Below are 27193 nucleotides of genomic sequence, written 5' to 3'. Positions count from 1 at the left end.
AAGCAGAGTCACGGCCTGTGACGGAAAGCTGGCCAGGGCCAAGATGCAATGCACAGATACTTTTAAGAACAGCTCTGCCTGGTGGGTACTGGATCTTTTGCAGGGGGAGGCAGTCTGGCACAGCTTATCCCCATTTGCTGAACTGCAGCAGTGCCACTCTCCTCTAGGCACGCTCACCTTTAAACTGATTCCATGCTGCTTTCCAGCTGCTGTTTACCAGATTCTGTAAAACTAAAAAAAATATCTTCAAAGGTCAGCTAAAGGTGTCTCCCCTAACCAATGAAATCTGTAGCTTAATCCAAGGCTTAATTTGAACCCAAACTAGCAGATCGTCAGCATGGACAGAAGGTCAGGGACTGCAAGCACTCAGGCTCATAATGCAGCGGGGACTCTCAGCACTGCTCATACAGCATGCTGGGGTGCTAATCTAATCAGTTTGTGAAGCTTGAGTGTTATTTTACAAAGTGACTCCTCTCACTAGAATGTGCATCAGTATTTAAAACCATTTGCTTGCTAGCTCGCAACCCCAAACCTTATTCCTTTAGTCCAGATGCTGTTCTCAGCATCTGGCACTCAGCGTAGGTTGGGATCTGTAGGCAGCCGAGGCAAACTTCAGGATCTTAGATACCTCACTTAAAGCTATGAGCTTATGTGTACGAGAGGTCATGGCTATGACCAGGACGGCTGCCGCTGTGCCCTACCTTGCAGAAACACACGGAGAGTAGGATCGCAGCCAGCTGGGCCTGCCGCTTGCCGTAACCATGATGCAGCAAGGACTTTTGCTGCTTACACAGCACAGAAAAACATGAGGAAGCTTGATAAATTGTTTCCAGTACACTGCTATTCAGTAACATCAGGATTAATCACACAGAGCCAGATAATGATATTTATACCAATCAGCCCACCAGGGCCAAAGGATTCACTTTGAGTGCACGCAAACAGGCGAAGAGAGCAGCTGGCAGAGCAGCCTGGTGACCTGTCAAACCTGGTTCCCTCACACACTGATCCAAGACTGAGGCAGTGACTGATGGAGGCAGGGAGGAGGCTGCCTGAACTGAAGCCTAAACCTAAGAGGCTTCAACAAAGGACCTGTGTTAACCCTTTATTTGCACACACCAGGAATCTGTTAATACAGGGGGAGAAAAACTTAAAAAATGGACTTCTTAAGTTATGCTTTCTGTCCAGACCAAGGGCACTGAAAACAAGCAACTTGCTTCTGGTTCTCAGGAGTGCTGAGTACTTTTCAGATGCCATGAAAATATCTAAAGCTATTTAGAGTCATATAACTTATTTGGCATATAATTTATTTGGCTTCCCATTTAGGTAGCCTCAGAAACCTCATTTTCTGTACCACTTTTCTCAGTTTAGCAGAAGGGACAGACACAAGGGTCTTCCACAAAATGCTTGTGGTTTTGTAGGAGGCAGTCGTTGCCAGCGTGTTACAGATGCTATCAGTCCTGACCACTTAAAAGGCTCAGCATTTACTCTGACTCCTTTTTAATACTACTCGAGCAGTAAAACAGCAGCAATACTGACTTGTTCATCTGCTTGCTGGCTGTCACTGGGTGACAGGTGACCATGTCTCTCTCTTGGAGGCTTTTGGGCTAAAGCACATGATCATTCTTCACCTTGCTGAGTCTGGATGTGAAACACCATAATACCAGCCTGCCAGAGGCACTGATGGGACAAAACATATTCTGCGTATTTATAGATGTAAATAAGACCCAGATCTCAGCTGAAATATTAAGAAGTGCTTTGGAACTAGCCTCCTTCCTAGCCAGGCCTTGGAGATGCTGACAGCCTGGGCTTCCTGGACCTTCCCAAGATTTTGGGGTGAAGGGGAAGTGCTGGTGACATAAAAAGCTTTTCACGATGGGGAGTACTAACTCCTGCCATCTGTCTCCTGCACTGGACATCCTGCTTCGATCCCCTCCCTAGAGAAGGGCCAATATTTAGCTTACTGGGGCTAGAGGACTATTTCTAAAGAGTCCATTCCCAGCAGTGCAAACTGCAGGCTTACAGAAACTTTGAAGCTTTTATTTTAATAAAGTTATTTAATTTCTGTCTGTGCCCTGTTATTCTTTTGAGACTAAGCTAAAAGGTAAAGCTTGCTCATTAATTACTTCTTTCAGAACCATATGGGAGACAGACAGACATATCTATAGTAAGCAAATCCTTCAAAAGAAGATGGTAGTGATGATTAATAATGTTATTGATTTCCTGGCAACAATATTTCGTCTTTCAAACCCAGAGGACGTTAACCAGAGTGTGCAGAAGCCACTGTTGTGCCTATGTAGCCATCGGAGGGCTGGAGTATTCCACCTGGACCAGAACTGCAAGAGTGAATCTGCATTCCTGCAAGAACAGGAGTGAAAACAGGCTCCTTTACATGGCTCTAGCAAAAACACGCATTCACCCTGCAAGATGGACATCATTGCCCATGGGTGAGGTAAAGGTGTGCTTGGGCTGGCTCTCACAGCACAACTGAAAAATCTTCCTGTAAGCATGCTGGATTCCCAACCAGCCTTGAAGTCGGAAATCTGGCTAAGGATCTGTGTGTCTGTGAGCAGCCTTACCGAAAAGGACCCGAGGGTCTGGGAGCACAAGCTGGACATCAGTCAGCAGTGCGTTGATGCGGCAACAGGGGCAAAACAGATCCTGGGCTGTATCTGCAGGGGCACTACTAGCAGAGACAGAGGTGCGATCATCCCACTCTACTCAGCACTTATCAGCCCACACATGCAGTACTGTGTCCAGTTTTGGTTCCCATGCTCCCAAAAGATGTAGACAGACTGGAGAGGGTCCAAAGGAGGGCCATGAAGATGATTAGATGGCTGGAGAACCTGTCCTAAGAGGAAAAACGGAAGGACTTTGGTCTTTTCACCCTGGAGAAGAGAAGGCTTGTGAGGGGCGGCTCATCACAGTATTCCAGTACTTAAAGGGCGGCTACAAAGAGGACAGAGGTTCTCTCTTCACAAGAAGCCACATGGAGATTTCAAGGGGTAATGGTTACAAGCTGTACCAGGACAGGTTTTGTCTTCATATAAGAATGAAATTTTTCATCGTGAGAACAATCACATACAACCTCCCCAGGGACATGGTAGGATCTCCATCACTGGAAATTTTCAATATATGGCTGGACAGAGTGCTAGAATAGCCCATCTAGGCTCCTTTTTCCCATGGAAGGTTGAACTTGATGATCTTTCAAGGTGCATTCCTACCAGGGCCATTTATGAGTCTATAAAAGGAAGACGACACTTGCTGTTTCTCGCAAACCATACCAGTTTGAATAGGACTGTTCCTATAGCAGTACCAAACATTTTTTCCAGATTTAGAGTTTAGAGACCATGACTTCAAACACAGGACAATAGAATAATAGAATCACAGATTGATCTAGGTTGGAAAAGATCTTCAAGATCATCAAGTCCAAGAGACAACCTGACCTACCAAGTCCTATCACTGAACCACGTCCCTTAGTGCCATGACCCCATGTCTCTTAAATACCTCCTGGGATGGGAAATCCACCATTTCCCCGGGAAGCCTGCTCCAATGCTTGACTGTCCTCTCCATGAACAATTTTTTCCTAGTACCTATTATAATCCTCCCCGTCACAACCTGAGGCCATTTCTTCATGTCCTGTCACTTGTCACCTGAGAAAAGAGACCGAAGCCCTCCTCACTGCAACTTTTCAGGGAGTTGTAGAGAGCCATGAGGTCTCCCCTCAGCCTCCTCTTCCCTCACCTGCTCCTCATATCTCTTTTATTGCAGTCCCTTCACCAGCTTCCTTGCTCTTCTCTGCACACGCTTGAGCAACTTGAGATCCCTCGTGTAGTGAGGAGTCCAAAATTGAACACAACATTTGAGGTGCAGTCTCAACAGGGCTACGTAAAGGGGCACAAAAATGCCAGATGCAAAGTGAATGTGGTAAACCTATAGCTGATAAATCATTTTTTGGCCCTTGTCAGCCATGAAGGTATATCAGGCTTAGTTACAAAAGTGTGACTGACTTCTGGGTACATAAAGAAGTGCCCCTGAAAATTGGCAGCTGTAGATTTCAGTAAAATCAGGGTCTGGAAAGTGCTGCAGAGATCAGCTGCTGCATGTGGATGTTTCCCAGGCTGACCAAATGAAAGGCCTCTGCAGACTCCTCACCAACATACGGTGGAGCCTGATGCACGTTCTGTGCCATGCTGCAGAAGGCAAGGTCAGGCTGAAGGTCTGAGGGCCTGTAACTTACATGGCACCAGTCCTGGCTTCTCTTTCAAAGCTGTGCCGGTCTGAGAGAACCGGGACGGTCGGTCAGCCAAGGTGACAAACGTCTGCTAGATGACAGGTATCAGCACACGTTGTCTTGTCATTGACTCCGCCAGAGCACAGAAGTTTCATCTTCCTGACAACGCTTTCAGCAGAGAGAGAGGATGAAGCATCCAGATAAAGCATCTCCTGATTACACTCTGGGGACTGTAATCTTGCAGCTCTCTTAGATGCTATGTCTGCGCATAAACTTCAGTTAAACTCACATTTAATTTATGCTGTCTTACTAATTAACAGTTGGGGTTTAGAAGACCATGGCATGTTTCATCTTGCAATATTTACTGGCCTGCTTAGAGTCCCAGCTCTAAGCCACGTTTTAGCAGGGAAAAAATTAGCACTTTTTGAAAACTTGAAAATTGTGAAGAATCAGACATTAGAAATACATTAAAAAAACAAAACAAAACAAAAAACTAAGGCCTGCTGAGAAAAAAAAAATCGATGACTTCTGAGCCAGCTTCATAACTTTTAGGACCCAATTCATTATTTTCTAAAACGTATTGTTGTCAAAGTTGCAATTTTTTGCAAATGTTTGTTGTTCTAGGGATAATAACATGTCCTGGGGTTAATGGATTCTGTAACCTCTTATGTTTCAGTTATTTTTAAAAATCAGTCATTGGCAGCCAGCTGGTGAGTGCTTTATTAGTGCACATCCCCAAAGAGCAGACACTAACACTTGATATCTTTTTGGCTTAGAGGATAGAGCAAGGACACAAAGCTCCTCAATGAACCTTGGAAAATGAGAGGACAACAATGACGCAGCCCAAAATGTGCTGTGCAGCATCCCCATTGACCAGTGCTGCACTGCCACGGGGTTTTCATTGTCCTGCCTGTGCCCCATATCACTTACACTGCAACAGGGTGCTGACCTGCACTCTGCACCGATGTATCTCCTGCTGCATCTGCAGCTGATTTTTATTTTTCATGTACAGTAATACTGCAATAGCATCATAAAATATTAGCAAGTTTAAATGTTGTATCATTTTTCATGATGTTTGAAAGCAAAGGGCTGTATTCTTGTCTAATATGATATTATCTGTCTGTGCTCTGAACCTGCTCCAGAAAGGTGCGCTCTGCTAAGAACCTCACAAGTGAACCAATGCCAGTCACAGTGCCTGACTCCTCCTGACTTGTGCATTTCAAACTGTCAGTCATGTGCTCAAAGGGACTTACAAAATCACCTTTACTAATATCATGTCATGCAGAAATATCTATCTATCTATTTATATATATATATGGTCAAAAAACATTCCTTGAATGCATTGCAGATCCTGTTTCCCTTTTAGATAAATACATGCATGTTCTTTTCTCTCTGGAAATCCACATTATAACTCTAATGCTATCAGCATTTAACTTTTCAATATATTTTTTCTCAATAGAGGAATTTAATGATATATATGGTAAACATGCATTTAAAGAATGGATAAATACATCATATATGTCTCTCTCTTTGCAAGCAGTGTGAACATGTAGAAGGGCATGGGGCTTTAGTGGCTAAAAAAGATTAAAGAATAATGAATTTACCCATCCCTAAAGAAGACATAATGTTCCTTTGGGAAATTAAATAAACATTTCAAAATGAAGCAGACTACGAGGGTAACCAAAACAGATTTCTGAGAAAGTGTTATTTCAAGTTTTTTTTTTTAAAGCTTTCTATTATCAGTGCTTTTTCCCAATGTGAAGAACAGCAGGCTTCTCAATGACTTCAGCATTAGCCAAGTAATCAATAGTTGGACATATGGCTAGCTGCTGACTCCTTACCATTTGATAGTGATACCACGATGTCTAGCTTTTCTTAGCCAATTGCACTGGAAAAGCTCACATTACAGAAAATCCAGCGAAGGTTAAAAATGTAAGCTCCAACTAGAGTCTTCTGGTACCTTTTTCACAGATCCATCTCCTTGTATGGGGATGAGAATGGGAACAAAAACCAGAAGCTAAAATAGTATTAGGTGCAGGATTATGCATCCGTCTAAAATAGGTAAGGATTTGATTTTTGGATCTTGTCCATACCTTACTTGAGTAAATCAAGTGTCTCTTTCTGAAGAAACAGTAGTGAAAGCAAAAGTTAATGTTTACTCCTAATGTGAATACTGTATATTAGTTACAGTAATCTATACCACAACAAGTACAAAATCATTGCCACCCTCTTAGTAATGTTTACTGTCTTCTCCACAACAACGTAAAATGGCAGTCCTAAATGAGGTACACAAGGTGTGAGACTTTGTTTTCTGAAAGCCTTGCCTTTAAGCTTTTACCAAACATGTATTATTACCCAGTAAACCTGACCGGTTCAATTCTAAGGCAGCATTCAGTCATGCTACAGATGTGCCAAACTAGACCTGCACCAGCCAAACAGTGTTCTTGTCTGAAAACTGTTTTACACTTCTTAATGAACTTAAAGCACATCAGCTAGCAGCCTCACTGTAAACTAAGCAGCAGCGTGCTCTTTTTGCATGAGGTGAAAGACACCTTACCACCAGTCCAGGTAAAACTGCCTGTCTCCAAATCGCAGCAATTCTGTAAGGGCATTGAGGCAGAAGTGAAAGTACCAATAAAAAAAAGATGAGCCAGATGAAATGATTTGCCACAGGTAGGAGAAATAGACAATAAAAATAATCTTTCCCTCTCAGTTCAATTCCATTCCTTCTGCACAGCTTGAATATAATCAAATACAAACGTGCCCTTTCCAGAGCAACTGTATTTATAGAGACATTTACCTTGGCTTGATTTAAAGTACCCATTTGCAGACCAAGCACCATGAGAAGGTTTTAAATATAACATTAATATAAAAGATGATAAATAAAAATGGTTCAGATATAAATAAGCTCACAGGCCAGTAGAGGGCAAGGAACTATGAGTAAATTGCAAAGCTGTATGGGCCTACGGTATGTAATGAGATAATTTTGGAACTGAGAGCATGAGAAACAGAGTGCCTTTAAGGGAACAAGGCTGGCAAAGACAACTTTGCTCCCTGCTCATGCTCCTCAGCCCCCTTCTCCAGGCACGAGTGAAGGGTGTTGCCCTGTGGCAATGACAAATGTGCGTGCATCTTGTTGTTCTAAGTAGGAAACCCTTCACTGAGTGAACTAGATAATGGCATACACATCTACTCAGGAACTCCAGTACAGACATGCTCGTGCATTAAATGCAGCATTACCTTCAGTGAGTATAACCAACCTGATCCCTGCCTGCAGACTAAAGTTATAACAATTTAATTATACCAGTATCATGAACTATACCAGTTTTACATTGCTAGCATGAATGTTGTTCTACAAGACTAAAGGTACTACTTGTATACCAGTATTGGGGATACAAAAGAAGGAATATAAGAAATAGTATAAGACTCATTTGATAAATGGTTTCACTGGAAAAGCAAATGGAGGTATTGGACTTTTGGGCTTTAAAATCATGTTTTCAGGGAATCTACCTCAGCTCTAGGCTCATTGCTCTGACACATGGAGAGGAAATGTTGAGGTGAATTTTTAAACCTCCTTTTGAGAGGCTGCATGTGCTCTGATAGTGATCTGAGCATGCACACAAGCCACCTCCTGTCTGGTAGTTGTGCCGCCATGTAAGTGTGGCAATGAATCACAGAATAATTTGGAGGTCACTGGGCCCAGCGTCCTACTCAAGCTTTGAAGTTAGAGCCAGGCTGAGCCAAGAGGTGACATTAGCTCGAGCTCAGCAATGCATAAAGCAGGATTAACTGGAAGTGGTGCGTGTCTGGCAGGCTTCAGGCATGGCTGGGGCACGTACGTTGTTGTCTGCACCCCACTGTGTTGATATGCCTCCTATCTCCTAAGAATTCACTAAAGGGCTTTGCAATTTTCTGCTCCCAGGCTAAACAGAGAAAGATCTTGGCATCGGGAAAACAAACAAGCAAACAAACAAAAAGCAGAGGAACAGAAAGAGTGCTTGCACCCCACAGAGTATGTTCTAAGGTGCAGGAGGCTAATGCCATGACAAACTATCAATTTGCAAAAAGACCTTAACAGATATCATTGGATAGGTACCATGATGTTCTGGCACAAACAAAAAGATGAAAGATGTAATGAAAAGGGTAAATGTGAAACTGCAAGGAAGCAAACAATGAGAGATACTGAAAGCTTGCCATGATGAGACAACTGATAAACACCACACAGGTTTTCAGCAGAAGCACGGGAGCATTAAAATGCTCCAGACAAGGGGAAAATGTCATTCAAATCAAACTGCAACAGTAGGAAGGCTGTTACCCTTTGGTAGTCTGGGCAGGGTCCTCTGCTGTATTATCTCAAGCAGAGAAAAGGAAGAAACTGTGCTAGAGCTAAGGAAAAAGTTAAGTAAAGTTCAGACAGAAAATGTCTACCAGATCTTCACTCTAAGAATAAAAGCTCAAGAAAGTATCAAATGGCAAGAGCTGCTCCTCACAGCCCTTAGAAGAGAACCATTAGAAAACTTTTGCATCACAATTTACTCTGGAGCGTGCTGAAGCATTGTGTCAGGGTAAGGAAAATAACTGAGCACAGCAGGGCACAACATCAAGATGCACTTTGCACTGTTAATGTAAACATGCACTTGGGTGAATGCTCTAAGAGAAACACTGGTGTCAAACAGGGGTCCTCTCACTTCTGCCTGACATCCTCATTGCCTGTGAACCTGTAAGAGGGCAGCCAGCAGCACCTGGCTCGAGCTGGATCTCGTTGGCATTAGGATCCCCCACATGTGCACAGCCCGAAAGGCAGGGCAGCACAGCAAAGGAAATCAGAGGAAAATCAGTTGTGAAACAAGAATCTCAGTGCCTTTGAATCCCATCTGCATGTTAGGGCACATGAAAGCAAATCACATGTCTTGACAGGGGTGTACAAGGCAGAGGGGGAGCCATACAGGCCAATAGCAGCAGCTGCTTCCCCGACATTAGCAAGATTCGTTCATCAAAGGTCTACAGATTGCAAACCTTCGGTGCCAGTTATTTCTTTCTTCACATCTGGCTGCAGGAGCTGGAAATACCTTAATAATCAAACCAGACTACGGAGGTGTTTATCCAGGGCACCTGTAAATTAGTGTAACTAGCCTGCCGAGTGATGAGTGCTCCAGTTTGTGACTGGGGTGCCGGGTGACGGAGGCTTGTCCAGGGCTGCCGAATGACAAGTGAAGGTAATCGCGTCTGCCACACGAGAAGCCAGTGCCTGGCAGCCCCACGCAGAAGGCTACCCGAATGCCATCCTACGTGCTTTCAAATTTAGGCCCTCAGCAGAATCCTAGGTAGTCCTATTTTTCAAAATATCATGGAATTTAGTGACCTGAAGGGTGTGCAAAAAGCATCATGCAGTAAGCAGGGATGGCAGAGCTGTGTTCAGTCCCTATACAGATTGGACCCTACAGAAAAGCTTTAGGCCCAGAAAGAGCAATGAGTGAATCTTGGGAGATAAATCTCACTTAAAGTCAATATGAATCTTGCAGCCCATTAATTTCAGCAGGAAGTTTGGAGATTAAATTGATCGTCCAGGCTGGGCTCAAATACACCTAGAACAATACTAATGATCGGGAGGGCAGTCAGCTGCCATAAAGGTCACTTGTAGCTTAAAGGTGCAGCAGCAGCAGATCCCTTATTCCCCCTGAGCAGCAGCTTTGCTCCTAAATTACGGTCTGGTGGTTGCCGGCACGCAGAGAATGGTGCCAGCAGCTGGGGATGCCAGGAGGCTTTGCAAGGGGGAGAGGACATGGCTGGAGCAGGCAGACTGAAAACAGGGAAGGGGAAAGGAACACACAAGGTTCCCTCAGGGATGGGATGGTTCTTCCTGCACAAGTATTTGGGGAAGCAACATGGCTGCTAAATAGTGCTGGATTTTTCTCTCCACCTCTAAGAAATGCTGTTTTTTCTTCTCCGCCCAGAGTTTCTTCTCAGCCCACTTGTGCATGGCAGTTTAAAGCCTCATTTCTTACGATCATCATGATGCATAAGGTATTGTATTTTGATCCCCAAACCATCACAGAGTTATTTCCAGGAGACAATAGAAAAGTCCGGAGTGAAACCTTGGAAGAGCCAGAGATGAAATAGTCTCCTGCTAGGGAATTAATTTCCAGGCGACTCAGCAGTCAGATGTTAAGAAATACTATAAAATATGCCTCTCTGAAAAAGACTTTCTAGTATGACATGAAAAGTACTGATGCCTCTTCAAGCCCTTTTTGTCCAATCCCCTGTCATAGCTGATGAGGCACCATACCCAAAGCAAAGTTTTGATTCTCAAAAGAAACACTAAGCAGACAGTCCTTGAAATCCACTGGTTTTGATGTTGGTATTTTGTATGAAGGCATTTCAGTAATGCTACCATGAAGGGCAATGAATGGTGTTCTACAAATTTAGAGGGGAACAGAACAGTCCCCAGCCTCCTTTGTTTTATATTGCAAAATGAACTCTCAAACTAACATACGGTAGAATCAATAAAAAGCATGTAGCTTGACCTTGCCACTAATTCTAAGATGTATTCTTTAAGTAAGGCAGACTATTTTCTGCAGAAATAAATAAAACAGACCAGAACATTATCTCTAATATTATCTCTATCAAACACTAATACAGGCTTGGCGGAGAATGGATTGAAAGCGGCACTGATATGAGGGAGCTGGAGGTGTTGGTTGACAAGAAGCTTGACATGAGCCAGCAACGTGCACTTGCAGCCCAGAAAGCCAACTGTAACCTGGGCTGCATCAAAAGAATGTGGCCAGCAGGGCAAGGGAGGTGATTCTCCCCCTCTGCTCTGCAGAGTGGGGTGAGACCCCACCTGGAGAGCCCTGAGTTCAGCTCGGGGGCCCCCAGCACAAGAAAGGACATGCGTGTATTAGAACAAGTCCAGAGGAGGCCGTGAAAATGATCAAGGGGCTGGAGCACCTCTTCTACAACGACAGGCTGAGGGAGTTGGGGCTGTTCAGCCTGGCGAAGAGGGGGTTCTGGTGAGACGTTACAGCAGCCTTCCAGTGCCTAAAGGGGGCTTCGGGAAAGCTGGGGAGGGACTCTTTGTCAGGGAGCGTGGTGATTAGACAAGGAGGAATGTCTTTAAGCCAAAAGAGGGCAGGTTTAGATTAGATATAAGGAAGAAATTCTTTACTTTGAGGGTGCTGAGGCACTGGCACAGGCTGCCCAGAGAAGCTGTGGATGCCCCATTCCTGGAAATGTTCAAGGCCAGGTTGGATGGGGCTTGGAGCAATCTGATCTGGTGGGAGGTGTCCCTGCACGCGGCAGGGGTTTGGGATTAGATGCTCTTTCAGGTCCCTTCCAACCCAAGCCATTCTATGATTCTATGATTTTCTAGCAATGATATCAAGAAAATAAACTGGTATTATTTGCTCACTTTTATGAACTTGGCTGTTTCATGTATATTCTGCAAAATTCACTGAAAAAGAAACTAGAGAGCAATTAAGGTACCCACAATTTTGGTTGGAAGGCCATGTTAAGTGACTCATTATTTTGTGTCTGCAACAATGACAAAACACAGCTGCAGCTGCTTTTACGTATAAACCCATACAGACTGATGAGATGCTGGCACCGGCAAACAACCATCAGAGGACCCATGGCTCTTCCCCTTAGCACCGAGGGCACCTGTAATGCCCTCACCATTGAAACCCCCTTGTGCAAGCAGGACAGGCCAATGGCAGCAGGACAAAGTCCTCCGGGATTCTCTAGCTACAAAGGAACAAAAAATTCCCATTGGGATGGGCAGGTCCCGCTGTGTGAAAAAGGCTGCCGGCTTAGGTGAACAGACTGCAGAGAGAACTATTTCTAGTGCTTTACTACAGCCAGGGCGTTATGAAAACTATATCTACTTATACTGGAATGAAAAACACTTTGTAGCCCCCAAAAGATTTGAACATAACTTCCTTTACTGTTCTCAGCTGCCCTTGATGCTGACATGAGGGATTCTGAAGAAATTCTGCAGGAGATTCTGGACGAGCCCGATGACAGCTGCTGAGAGACTGAGCTAATGCCAGGGGATCACGGGAAAGAATTTGTACTAACACAGCTACAAAGCTTTTCTTCTGCAGATCCCAAAGTACCCAGAAAAGTTACACCCTTTTCCAGAGGATAGGAAACAGACCCTGAGATGCAAAGGGCCACCTAGCAGGCCATAAAATGAGAGAGGCAGCGCTCCTGATCTCTCTCATTCCTTTTCCTTTTTTTACACTAAATAGGCACTGAAGCCTTCGTCTTTTGGGGTAACTGTGTTTAAGGAGAAAAGGATAAGTACAGAAGTACAGACATGATAATGGGAGTCATTGCTGCAGTACATTAAGGTGGATGCAGACGTGGTTAAGTGAATAAACTGCTGCAGGTCAGCCATTACCACCCTGTAGTGTTACAGACTAACAACTGCATCCCAACAGTCCTCTTTATATGCGTTAGCTGAATCCCTGGGTTTTAGTATTAAAACAACAACCATAAAAACCTAACAACAACAACAAAAAACCCACATTGAATTAGTGCCAGCATGAGATGAAAGAGAAATATCTGCAAAGAAAACAAGAGGTGACTTCAAAGTCCTTCATTGATTCCTTCATGTTAAAGTCACCATGTCCTGAGGCATCACTTTATATCACCGTCTATTTTGTGTGTAGATATCGCAACCACCACAGTGTTTTCAAGTGCAATTAACTGACGCTGAAATTGCTTATGCTGCAGCCATCCTGTGAAGGTCTTGGAGGCTGGCACACATCCCAGCACATTACTCACTCTAATACAAGATGTCAACATCTTAGTGCAAGGACTTCTCTCATTGTCTGGGTTTCAGAGCATCCACTGTGCATGTTGCCTGCACTGCGAATGGACTTCCAACAGCTCTGTGATAAGCTGCTGGAGGAGGGGGCTTAATTTGGTCTGGGACATCGGCAGCATGTGAAAGAGTTCCTTTCACATCACCTCTGTGAAATTGCCAGACCCTCCAAGAGCCACTTTAAAGGTTAATCAATGATGATCAAATCCTAACTTCCATCCAAATATCCTAAAAATGGGGAGAGGAATTTGAAAGGACTGTATGAAATACCCATGATTAGCAAAATATCACTGTATGATGTCTGAAATTTGCATTATTTTCACAGAATCATAGGATGTTTTGGGTTGGAAGGGACCTCAAAGTGCATCCATTTCCAACCCCCTGCCACAGGCAGGGATGCCACCCACTAGATCAGGTTGCCCAGGGCCTCGTCCAACCTGGCCTTGAACACCTCCAGGGATGGGGCATCCACAGCTTCTCTGGGCAGCCTGTGCCAGTGCCTCACCACCCTCTGAGTGAAGAATTTCCTCCTAACATCTAATCTAAATCTCCCCTCTTTCAGTTTAAAACCATTCCTCCTTGTCCTATCGTTATCTGCCTGAGCATAAAGTTACTCTCCATCTTTTTTATAAGCCCCCTTTCAGTATTGAAAGGCTGCAATAATTGTATCACCATTGGATTTGACATGAGAGCAACTACAGACAGGTGATTACTGCATTTTTAACATACTACACGTACTATAGGGCTTTTTTTTTTACTCCTCCAGAGCCCCACAGAGTTAAGAAAATAATTTTATAATATCAGAAATAGATTCCTGCATTTTGTCAAACATCAGAAGAAACATGCCCGTGTGGTAAGGAAATGTTTGACACACAATTGTAATGTCAGCATCCAAAGAAAGATATGACAACCCTGCTATGAATCTCAAGGCTCAATGCAACAATTGTTTCTATTCAAGCAGAGTCTCAGAAGTTGATGGGTTTAAGTGCAATGCCATTTTCTTACCACTTCAAGAAGCCTCTTAATAATATAGCTGTGTCTGCAGTGTGAATTCTTTGGGAAATTCAGCTGATAGCAAATTGTGGGGGCTAGGAGAAAGTAGTGCAAGACTAGGAGAAAAGAAGAGAAATACTATATCATTTTCTTCTGCAGTCTGTTGAAAAACAATCTGCTCTAACATTCAAACCTCAAGGGAGCTGTATCAGTGCATACCTTGTCACGGTTTCAGTAGCTGCAGCTGGTAAATAGATGGGAGTCACCATGTTTTTGAAACCCACATAGACATATTAAAGGTAAGCAGAGCCTCAGGCCTTATGTGGACCATTCCTAGCCCACGGAGCACGAACTTCCACCTGTGGCTGCACAGAACCATCCTGACACCACTGAATGCCTACCATAAGTTAACCTCCTGTAAAAACAGGAACAGTGGCTTTAAGCTTCCATTCAGAACTAATAATCACAGAATCATAGAATCATTTACGTTGGAAAAGACCTCTAAGATCATCAAGTCCAATTGTTAACATAGCAAATAATAAGCATAATAATTAAGCATTAAGATACTGGAAACACACACTAGAAAAAGGGAAAGTCTCAGGCTCCTTTCTTCCACCTGCACAATGGGAGCTGACAACAGACTACAATGCAGATAATGCCATGTGCAGGATGGCAGTATTGATGGGGTTGACACTGAACCACGTGGAGAGAGAAAATAGAGTGTCCACACTGTATGGACACAGGGCGATTGCTAGCTTGTTAAAGCCAATGAGAATGTTCTTGATATTAAAGGGCAGGGCCATGAAGAGTTTGTTCTATATCTTTGCATACCCTAGGTACCCTTGCACTCATCAAATTAATAACCTTAATCAAAGGACAAAGCTGAAAGAGCCACATGAACCCAAACTGCCCTGCATAGTTCCCCGCATTTGTAAATCAGACTGAATGACTGCTGCCTTGTCATATCTAGCACAAAATGCTTTGCAGTGTGTAAGGGTACAGTGCCTCAAAGTCTCACATAAAAGCTGTTACGCTCTTCTTTTCAGCAGAATTCAGCAGACAAGGAGCTCAGCTCTAACAGATGAGAGGGGAACTGGCAACACAGCAGAGAGCTTCTAAACCAGACACATCCTCTTAGCAGGGTCTTAATCTCTGCAGCTGTAGATCAAAGAGCACTATTGCACAGAAGTACTACATGCAAACACCATTGCTAGTCCTCTAGAAAACAGCCTGGCTTGCTAGTTGACTCTCAGGACTGTAAGGCATGCATCACACATTAAACTCATGATGAAGAGTTTGGGGATTTTTATTAAGCAGGTATCTACCGTTAGATTATTGTTTAGGAACCTAAATGAATGCCGTGGCTTTCAGAACACAAAAAAACTCCACCACTCCCGAGGAACACAACTAAAGGGATTTTTCAAAGATTATTTCGCTAGCCACTGATACACGATATAAAAACATGTTTGCAAATGTTTCCAGGAACTTCCTGCACCCTGGAATACTCTCTAGCCACCATCATTTATGATTTTACAAGAATGCTTTCCATTTGAAAACTTTTACCTATGCTTCCATTGCCTAGTGAAAGACTCACAAAAAAAGGCCAGGCAGGAGGAAATGGCAGTACTTCTTATACCTGAAGTGCTGTCAAATATACAACACCACGCTTCAAAATAGCAGTCAGGTCACTTGTAAAAATAACAATACTTTCCAACAAATGATGGATTTTGAAGGAATAATGCCAAATCTCAGAGATTATGAAAGCAATAGCTATTCCTTTGGTTGATTTGGAAGCTACACACTTGCTAGCCTACCTCAGCAACTCGATTTGTTATAGCATTTGTTATAGGAATCCTACTCTGCTGACAGAGGAGAGGTAACTGCTGTAAAAGGACGAATAGTTATGTTTTACTTTCAGGTTCACTGGGTACATGCTCTGCTCTGACTGTCCTCCTTCCCTCTCTCCGGAGTGATGGCTGGAATGTTCTGCTGCTAACAAAACCAACAAAAGGTATCCTACGGTTTCAGGTGAACCTGAGGCCACAGACCTGCTCTGTACCAAAGAATGGCTGATACTACACCAGTCAGCTTTGCATGATGTCAAGGTGATGTTATCAGCACGAATTTTGTATCCCCTCCTGATTTTGCTTTGATCCCTGGACACTGTTTTCTGGGTTGGGGATTCCTGCCCTCTGTCTTCTGGGCTGTGATGAGCCCTTCCACTGTCCCAGACTCGGAGCACTCAGTCTTTGGTGTAATTTCTTAACTCACATCTGAACGAGTACGATGCTGCCATCCCCTTCTTACAAACGGCACAAAGAAGAACAGCCAGACTGTTGCACAAATTGTTAATTGGATTAAATTACTTTGTTGCATTAGATTACAAGCTCCTCCTCAGTGCCACTTCCTCCTGTCTCTAAGGTTCCCGTTGTGAGTTAGGCACTTTGGTACCTCTTTGGCTTTTGGTAAAAATGACTTGTTCAGCGCCACATGCAACCTCGGCAGCCTGGATCCAACACTGACATCGCTGAGCTAATTTTGAAGATCTTGTCATGAAGACTTCTCACCCCCTTTGAGATTATGTGCCCCAAAATACTAACAGCATAACCAGAAAGCAAGACTTTGTTGCAAGACCATGTGCTGCATTAAAAAGGATACATATACTCTAAGAAGGTTAAGAAGAGAATAAATAAGTCTTTGACTAAACAGAAACATCCAGTGTAGTATTCAAATAAAGCTCAGCATCAGCTTAACACTGTTTTCAACTTTGTCAAAGGCAGAGAGGAACTGAAATCATTATTTCCTGTTAAAATTATGCCTTCATGGTAAAACAGGCGTGTTTTTATAATGAATTAGTATACACTTAGCATACTATTAGTATACAATTAACATACAGTTTACCCAAATTTTAATTACCTGATCCCATGTCTATTTTGTGCAGAACCTCTGCTTCATTCAGTCCCCAAGGCAGAGATGCAGAGGAACTCACCCTGACTCACCAGATCAGATGAGTCTTATTAGTTCCAAGTCAGGAGCATGGTATAAATCAAAATACCTTTTTCAAGCAGAAGAGCTCTGTGAGAAGGAAAAGCAGGGGAAAACAATGCTCAGGAGAAAACTGAGCCTGAAGACTAAGTAAGAATATTATTAACTTAATAAGAAAAGCAAACAGAGATGTCTGGGGGAGAGAAGGGAAGGAATGTAGGCATTGACTTACCCTGTCACTGTGGGGTATGTCTTTCTGTAGGCACTTGGACCACAGTCCTCCACCCCTCAGAGTCAACCATAAAACATTCCTTTGATGTGCCGAAGCAGGGTCTGGCCCTGCATGGCAATTCAAGCCTTGAAATGTACACGTTAATTAATCCTTCCCATCTTGGTGAGGCAAGAGATGTCTATGGGGCCCAAAGGCTCTCTTTGATGATAGGGAAACTGGAAAACAGAGGACTGACTTTCTCCAAGTCACAAACCGCATCCATGGCAGAGCAGGGAGCAGAAATCCCAGTTCTAAGCTCAGCCCACACATGCGTAGATCATCCTTTCAGTGCCTGCTGCCACGCACACTACACTGATGGAAGGGTTCTGGGTCTGATGGCCTTGTCCCGGCAGCTCCTCTGATAGACTTGGGGCTCCCCTCCCTGTGGCTTCGCTTCACCTGGCAGTAGCAGGATAGTTTCAAGGTAATGATGAGATACACAAACACAGCTAGCAACTCGCCAACCAAGAGAACGGAGGGTGAACAAAATAAAGTGAAGCAGGAGGCAATGCACTGAGTTGCTTTAGCCTCCCAACGCAGACAGTGCAAGAAACCCTTCTGTGGTTGCATATCAGATAACAGATACCTTTGCTTATAAAGCCTGCCAGATGCATCCAAAACAGACATCTACAAATTAGTCTCTTGTCTAAAACGAGATGCAAGGATACCTGTGGAGGTATCATTTGGATTTATACATACTTAGAACTAACCTGAGCCCAGCTGTACATCAACGCAGATACACAGTGCCTGCCATGAATGGTCCGGCTAGAAGTTAAAGGAAGGGAGCAGAGTCAGACTCATCTCAAGATGAATTCTTTTGGCCGTGAGAGACAGGGACCTCAGTGAGAAATACATCCTACACTGGAGAGACAGCCCTTAAATGGGAGAAGCTGTCAGCTAGGACATTGGTAATACCATTGAAAAGCAATCATTTGGCAACTTGTGAGCCCATAGGTGCCAGAGGAGCTGTCACCTGCCACAGGAACTAACTGTGTTAGGTCTTGGATTGCTTGTTTTTGATTTTATTTTTAATGGTAGCCAGTGTAGATAGTTAAAACCATAGAACACAGCAGAAAAAATACAACAACACTCCAGTAAGTTTCTCTCTTCACAGATATCACTGCACAATTCGGATGGTGCCATTACATCTTTGCTTGCACACACCAAGTCCTACATGGCAGCCCATATAAAACTGGGCTACTTTGATAAAGTGGCTTCATTCACTACCATTTATTTCACTTGACTGTATGTCAGCCATGTGTCTGCTGCTCTCTTTCCCTCCCTCCCTTGTATCAGTACACATTCACGGGAAGAAAACGCAACATGGCCTGCTTAGTCTGGTCTTACGTAGCCCACCCTAGACATAGAAATCCAGAGAGGCAATAATATCACAGACTGTAGGAGGAAGAATACCCCTGGCTGTTACCTTCTGAAGTTTCAAGTGATTCACTGTTTATCAGCAGGTGGAGCTATTGCAGTACACACCATGAACTGCCAAGTAGGCCGACACTGTGTTCAAAGGAGAAAACGTTTGCTTGGGGGTATTTTCAGAAGAATCCTCAGCTGTATCCAGGCAAACGTATGCCATCCAGGCAACTACATGGATGTTTAGCAAATTGATTGATATGCCCTGAATCTCCTAGGAATGATTTTTAGATCTATATGATTGTAGGATTTATATATTAGTACCACAACGTAAGCTTTTAGTTTTAACACACGTGAAAACTGACAAGTCCGCAAACCACGCCCATTCAGTAATTCTAGTACATGAAGACCAGCTTTTGCCATCGATTAACTTCCCCTGATTATGAGTGAGGTTGTCCTAACTGGTGGCAAAATCCATGTTTTTTAAAGGTCAGATGTCACTACTGTGGAAATGGCATATAGCTGCAATTGTGGAATTATGTCGTAGGATACCCTTGGCTGATGGAGTGAGGATTTCAGAATATTTACATACACATATATTGAGGAAAGAATACAGATAAGAATACAATAATTCAACTTTCCAGAAATACTAATTTATGAGTATGACTCTTTAAAGGTTCTAGGAAGATAAATATGATCATGGACTTAGGCATAAAACAGCAAGAAATTCATAGTACAATTAGAATTTGAGATAAATGGATTAACCTCCTGCTCAAGCATCTAATTAAGAAAAAGCTGCATTCATCAAAGGCTTTTGTTGACATTATACATTACAGAAGGGGAACTGGGATTTATTGTCTCCTTGGTATGCAAACTCATTACCATTTTCTCTGATAGAGGAAGCTATGTACATGTACAAGGGCCAGAAAATATTACACCTAGTACAGTAAGACAGAATGTCTTCAAGAATTGACCCCTTATGCCCTGTATGCTGCATAAGGCATGTTCATAAGCTAGACAAGAATCACTTAGCAAGTCTGCCCCATATACTTTAAAATGCTTTATAATTTTTATTGTTAAAGACAGTAGGCTGTATTCAGCAGCTTTGTGTCTACACTCACAGTCACATTGGTTCTGGGACATGATGCCATTGCACTACTGGGCTGATGGTAAGGCAGAGTAACAAACAAATCTCTCACCTGGAGTTGTGGCATTCATACTACAAACCTTCACAGCAGGAAATGTTACCAGTGAAATCAAGTTCAGGGACTGCAAGACCAAGCTTATGCTGTCAGAGCCACGAACCTGCAAAGGACACAAATGGTATGTTATTACATTATCCAGGGGTAGTTAGGCCTTACAACTATCATGCCATAAATAAAGGGGGATTTGGTGAAATGGAGAGCTCATGGAAGAGCTGGACAGAGAGCAAAAGATAGGCATGCAAGGAATTTTTGCACCAATTTGCTGAAATAAGGAAGGGAAACAATACCGTTACTGTGATGTCTCAGGAGGATGGGTTTCCAGGATACATCAACTCTGAAATCTAAAGGATTATTTATGTTTTTAAGTGTGTCACTCTTAATCATCTTTGCAGAAAAGGGTCTGGAACACAAGTCTTATGAGGGGTGGCTGAGGGAACCGGGGTTGTTCAGTCTGGAGAAGAGGAGGCTCAGGGGAGAGCCTATCTAATTACCTGAAAGGAAGCTGTGGGGAGCTGGGGGTCAGCCTCTTCTTGCAGATAACCAGCAATAGGAAAAGAGGCAATGGCCTCAAGTTGCTCCAGGGTAGGTTCAGGTTGGAAATTAGGAGACATTTCTCCTCAGAAAGAGTAGTTAGGAATTGGGACAGGTTGCCCAGGCAGGTGGTGGCGTCACCGCCCCTGGGGGTGTTCAAGGAGAGGTTGGACGTGGTGCTTAGGGACATGGTTTAGTGGGTGACATTGGTGGTAGGGCATGGTTGGACCAGGTGAGCCTGGAGGTCTTTTCCAACCTTAATGATTCTATGACTCTATAAAATAGCTAGCTATTTTGTTCTGGGCAGTCAGAGTGAACTGTGATCATGCCATTAATTCCTCAACTAATTGTCAGGAAGGAAATTGAATGCAAGGGAAAATTTAAAAGCATAGGGCCATTCTGCAACAAAAGTGTAACCTCATGCAGGGAAACAAGATGAGCAACGTTTATTAAGACCAGGAGCTAAGTGTCAGTTTTCCAGTGTTTGACCCCAGCCAGCAGCAAACACCCACCCAGACTCTCACTCACCCTTTTCCTACAAAATGGGAAGAAAATAGAAGGAAAGTGAAAAGACACATGGATTAAGTTTAATAGGGAAAGTAAAAGCTGCTCATGCAAGCAAAGGAAAACAGATGAATTCATTTACTACTTCCTATCGGCAGGCAGATGGTGGAGCAGCCCGACCCTTTATAGTGCTCTGTAATAAAATGTTCAAAGCCAAAGGAGACTTGCAACCTGCTGCAATTTTTGGTAATTGTATTAGATCTTTATCATCAGGGTTTGACTCACACATTTCACATGATTAACATCTCAGATATGCTAACGAGCTCTGTTTTAGCACCCTTTGTGCAAAAGGGACAATGAAGTACTGAGGGCAGCGAGAGGTTCGCAGCTGCCCAGTACACCAGCCAGTCTGACGCTGTCCCAAACTGCGTGCACTGAGGTACACCAAACAGGTCTCCTTTGGTCAAGACTCTCATCTCCTTCCCTCGGCTCTGTTTTGAACAGAATTTTCTATGCCTGAACAAAGCTCATCCACACAGGAAAGCAGCAAGCCATAGGTACAGAGCTGAGGAGTCCTCTTTGCACCTCGCGTCCCACTGGTACTACCTCCTGACAGTCAGCCATCCAAAATCTGTCCCAGAGCTGACCCTCAGTCTGTGGAATGAGCTTGCTACAAACCACAGGCCACGGTTCACAGACCCCCAAACCCCATCTTGTTTCACCTGAAGGAAAATCAGCTAGCCTCCAGCTGGACATCTCTACTAGAAAGCCATAGAAGTGCAGGCATATAAAAACAAAGCAGAGAAACAACTTGGGACTGCATACAAGTCTCAGAGAGAACACATGGGAAAGGATAAAATGCATACAACGTGTTACTTAAAACACTCTTGAAATGCACTCTCCATGATGGACACCATCAGTTAAAAGGCAAGAAAAGCATTTGCACTGAAGCACCGATCAAAGAAGGTTTAATTATCTTTAAGGAATTATAATTGTAATATTAAAAGACACTGTCAACAAAAAAAAAAAAGCACCAGATATAACTGCACATTCTTTAGTGGATTTGCATTTATTTATGCCATGGAAGTATTTGGCCCTGAAATCTCATGGTGAGGAGATAGATTTTTGAATCCCATATTATGAATATAAGGACTAAAACCATCTCTCATCTCAATGAGATTACTCTGGGTTTGCCAAACCTTCCCCACTGAATGTGCTTCTCTGTTATTTTACTAGCTCTGATGGTAAATACAGTATTATAAGAAAAAGAGAAAGTTGAAAATATGCAGATTGTCCTAGAGGACACTAAAACCCTGCCAAAAATCCAAATCTGGGTTTGTGTGATAAAACCTGACACCGACTACAAGCCACTAAGTCCAGAGAAAATATATGCACTTTTAAAATATCTCACAGGCTGTTGTTGCTTTTGATTATAACATTCTTGGATATTTAGCTGATGAATCTTGCACACTGTTGACTTACTGGCAGTGAGACATATCACCAGTCAGCTACAGGGGTGTTTCATGAAAAACAAGATAAAAATTAAGGGATCAAAGAGTAGTCCACGCATGAAAAAAGCTGTCAGATTTGAGGATACGCTATGACAGGATGTGCTCAGAGCTACAGGCCACTCAACTGCCAGACGATGCAGGCTGCTTGCCTTATCTCTTCTTCGCATTCCCCCACACCTTGAGTCACTGGACTTCTTCCAGATGGGAAGTTCAGAACGAAGAGCATCATCCTCTTAATCCTTAGACTCAAAGGGTTAACATCTCAAACTCTGCCCACACACTTGACAAGTTCCCATCTTCCTGCCTGGTAAGTGATAGTGGGTAGAAGCTGTGGACTCCACAGGCATCCTTTGAGCAGCTCTTTGAAAAGCTGCCATCAGCCCACCTCTTAGGCAGTTTCCTCTAATTTGCAGCAGATACCTCTCCGTCTCCCAGAGATGCAAGGAATACGAGCAAGAAACACTGTTTTGCTCTTCTCCTCATGGGCTTCTTAGTTGTTATTGTATTAATAGTCTTTCCCACTGGGACATAGAATTTTTGGTGTGCTAATTCTGATTATAATCCTATTATATTAACCAAATTCTCAGTACACATCCAGTGTAACATGACATTTGTATGGCACTTTTTACACTGAAGGATGGAAAAAACTCTTCACAAGCTATGGGCAAGATTCTTTACTTTTTGACATGATGCAGTGTGCTCCAGCAGGTGCTGTTAGATTGCACTTCCCATTTGTGATCAGAGAAGAAACTGTTTGGATCTTTTCCTATTCTAGCACGCCTCAAAAATGTGGGACAGTCTCACCAGATATCCACAGCCCAGAAATGAAAAGCAGCAGCTGAGAGGCACTGGATTTAATGTATTCAGAGATTCTGCTGGATAGAGCTATACTCAGGAGCCATGGGAGCATTCACACTTGGACAGAGCAAAGGGAGACTCCGTCTCCTAGAACCCTGAATTTCCAGCACTCTGCTCATCCCGTGACGATGGAAGAGGGGCTGGAGTAATGTGGTAGCACTGGAAGCACAGTTCAAAAAGCACAGGCAGTTGAAAACTTGAAGTGCAGATGCCTGTGCCATCCTCTCCAGCTACTGATCTTGGGTCACTGGTACAGAGAACACAGTGGATAAAGGAAAACAAACAAACGAACAAAAATCCAGACACAGGAAACCACAAATTAAGGCAGTGGAAAAATTGTTATCATTTATGTTTGGGTAACTCAATGATTGTACACAAAGTGAGATGATATAGATGGACTCTCCCTGCAATTTGGAACTCAAGCTCTTAGATCCCAAGAAATAAATAATATTGCCTTTGTTTTCAGCAACTCACTCAAAAAATCTCTCCAGACAGAATAAGAGTGAGAACCTAAAATGAAGGAAAAAATTACCATCAAAGAAGACATTACCATATATAAGAAAATCTTAAAATTATATATAATCAGATATTACTATTGCTTATTTTAGTCTGAAAGACAAAAGCTATTAATTTTTTCAGGGGTAAAATTTGCAAATTTAGCTCTAGCTTGCTTTACCTTGCTTTAGTTTGCTTTTAACAGAAATGCCCTTGATAGCTGAGAAAAAACTCCCACCAACATTATTTCATTTAGAATGTAAGGCTCATAGAGCAACTCCCTCCCCTTCCTCCTATCTTCCCTTCCAACAAGTCATCAGTTTCTACTTTTCATGTAATTTCTGCAAAGCAATTGCTTTTTTCTATGCACAAAGATTGATTCATTAGATCATATATTTTTTTTTGTCTCTGGGCATTGAGTACCCTTTTGTTCAATGGAGTTAGATTGCATGCAATGTAATTGGAAAAGCACTTTCCATTGTTTCCTTATGACATTTGCTGGGAATCGTGAGACAAAACAAAAAGAAAACTGCTGATTCTTAATGTTTGGTACTGTAGAAAGGATTCATTGCTTTGCTCAGTTGCTTGTGTACTTTTCAGGTAGGAAAGGGTCTCCCTCTCAAGAACAAGCACAGCATTTTTCTTTCATCCATATCATGTGAGTGTTCTACTTATAGCACCCGCAGTCACCTGCAGACATCAAAAGTTTCAGAGATCTCACTCCTTTGGAACTGACTGCAGATATACAGTCCTGGGCAATTCCCTTAATTTCATAACTGCTGAAGGCAGGTATCACAATTACTATTTTTCTGCATTTCTACACAAAAACAATAATAAATTACCATCCAGGGAACTCCAAATGCAAGAAAAACCAACAATATTGGTGGTATTCCCATCTATATCATAAAAAGTTTTAGCAATATTGCACTATTCCTTAAAACAAGAAACCTTCTTGAAATGCTTGCTGCTGATCTGAGTGTGACTTTTCACTTACCAGCAGAACAACACGACAGTTAAAAATGCCTTGGAAATTGCTGAATCCACTCCCACATGATAACAGGAATTCATGCAGTGAACGACAGCCGGGAAAAAAAATAATGAAAAGTTCTAGAACTGCTTCTATTTTCACTGTGGTTGTTAAAAATGCTGTTTGCAATAGCAACTATAGCATGCATTTTATCGTATCACTTCAGCGTTCCTTTTTAGTAGGTACTTAAAATTTTTGAAATTAATATTACCAGCTGGCCAGAGACCTTGCTGACATTGCTGACTTCTGTCTGAGAGATGCTGGCTAGAAGCTGGAAGCCAGAAATGCTATTTTTACTTTCCCATAGGATGCTCAGTTACCCTAAATCCCTTTGCTTGTTCTGTGGCTGTTCTCCTATCCGCAACATGTGACACAATCCTTCTTCATTCCTCTAAGGAAGGAATGATAACTTGAGATGCAAATATTAATATATTTTTAATACTGTTGCAAAGCAAGCAAGCAAACAAATGAACAAAAAACAAACGCAAAAAACCACCTCTCACATTTGCAGACAAACTGAACAGAAAACTGACTATCTTCTTGGTTTAACCGATGATTTGTGCCGCAACCTCTTTTCCTTCAAACATTAAAGTTGTCCTAAACTGCAGAATTTGCCTCTTCAAGAGTGGTATTTATTCATATGACTTAGCATTTAACTCTCTTATGGGTAATCCTACTGAAGCCAATTGGTTTACTTGAGTTATATGCCTGCATTTGCACAACAAAGGCTTGCAAAAGCTTGTATCAAAGATCCAATACGGCATTACTTACAAATAAGAACTCCCACTGCCACAGGCAATTAAACTGATTAGGAAATGCAAATTTGTTCCCGAGTAGAAGTTCCAGGAGCGAAAGGAATGATATGAGCAGTATCAGAAAGAACAGCGATTTAGGGCAATGACAGACGCCGTCACGTGTCGCTATCTATCGGCCAGACATCACCAAAGAGGAAGCTCCGCTCTCAGAAGCGTGCACACCGCATGCCTGCTTAGCGCTGCTTAGACATGCTGGATCCTTGGGCAGGATCAGTCAATGAGATTCTAGCTCACCGAAGCTAGTTTCATCTGAGGCTCTCAAATTAAGGCAGCCAGGAACCCTGCCAGCGCTTCCGATTGCTTGATAACAAGCACAAACAAGAAAGGCAAGTCATGCTGCAGTCTTATACAGCAGCGAAGACCCTAAGGGGTGGGGAAAAAAGGCTCAGTATCAACCCCAGTTTGTGGTATGCTTTAGTCCATGAGGTTTTTTCTCTCACTTTGACCTTAAAATGTAAGGTGAGGAGAAATCACAGGAAGTGGTACTTCCTGCTCCAGCCCTTCCCCTGCTGCTCCCATCAACATCCCCACAGTTTTTCATTTGTCTTACTTCATGTACTTAACGCTATTTAAATGACCTAAAAGGGCAGCATCAGCTGACCCTCTCACAGAGACACATGGTGTCATGGCACATCTCAGCAACTGTACAGATATCACAGACATCAGCCTCCTCTGACCAAATTAAAGTCCCGAGAAGAAGCAGGGAACATAATTTTGCTTCCCTGAATTTATCCGAGATGTTAAATAGGCTGACTTCTACGGTATTCAAGAGATAAGAAGTACATAGGTGAGACATAGCTGGTATCCCTTGATTTCTAAGTTTTCATTCTTTTCCCACATTTTTCACTTCTCTCAATTTACATTCCATTTCTGAAAGTGATTTGGGTTTTAACCATCGCAGCTGAAACTTACTTCTGCAGTATTTCGTTTTGTTATTCCTCAGGTTTTGGAATTTGCCTTCCCCTCCTGCCTCTTTTGCTCCTCCACTGTCTTCTCTCAACTCTTTTCCTTTCTTCTTCTTACACACTTTTGCTCCTTTCCTTACTCTGGTTATTAAAGGATTCTGTTATTCTTTGTGCCTGTAAAGGTTCAGTGTCTGATTTGTTAGCGTAGCCCCATGTGACAAAAAGTTTTGACTTCACACAAATGCAGCAGGAGGATGAAGTCTCCAGTTAATAAATCCACAAGTACAAGGAGGCTCGGTTATGACATGGGCCATTCCTTTTCTTCCAGGGAGGTTCTGAAATAGTATGTATGAAAATATAATATGGTTTGGGATGTTGGGCTGATACGACGTATTTTTATAATAAGATTCATTCACAAGTGTTCAAGGATAACAACCTGCCTAGTAACTTTCTCAGGATGAGAAGACAAATGTTATAGAAAGGGGTGATATAATTTTGGTCGGCAAACACCCATAATTCTTTAAATTCTCACAAAAGAACAACCCTTCAACTGGTTTTACAATGAGTGCAAACATCTTTTCCTTTGTGTTATATTTCAAATTTGCTCAGTAACTTAGGCTCTTCAGGTCTCTGTGCCTTCACTATCACACACTACAGGCTGAGGCATTTTGGG

At 42.8% G+C, this 27193-nt stretch overlaps 1 protein-coding gene across 1 annotated transcript; it reads right to left on the bottom strand.

The window, feature by feature from the left end:
* Positions 1-1987: 1987 nt before the first annotated feature.
* Positions 1988-26234, bottom strand: LOC310905347 (uncharacterized protein; the record flags this gene model as incomplete). Its single annotated transcript, XM_083851518.1, is given in 7 exon segments — positions 1988-2355; positions 6789-6874; positions 6876-7080; positions 19826-19974; positions 20934-20940; positions 24739-24901; positions 26225-26234. Coding segments are annotated over 7 exon segments (798 nt in total). The 3' UTR covers positions 1988-2177.
* Between the last annotated feature and the right edge of the window lie 959 nt (positions 26235-27193).

Source organism: Anser anser (genome assembly GCF_964211835.1).
Source record: "Anser anser genome assembly, chromosome: 11".
Lineage (NCBI taxonomy): Eukaryota > Metazoa > Chordata > Aves > Anseriformes > Anatidae > Anser > Anser anser.
Note: the sequence above shows the minus strand (reverse complement) of the source record. Positions and strands in the feature narration are given on the sequence as shown.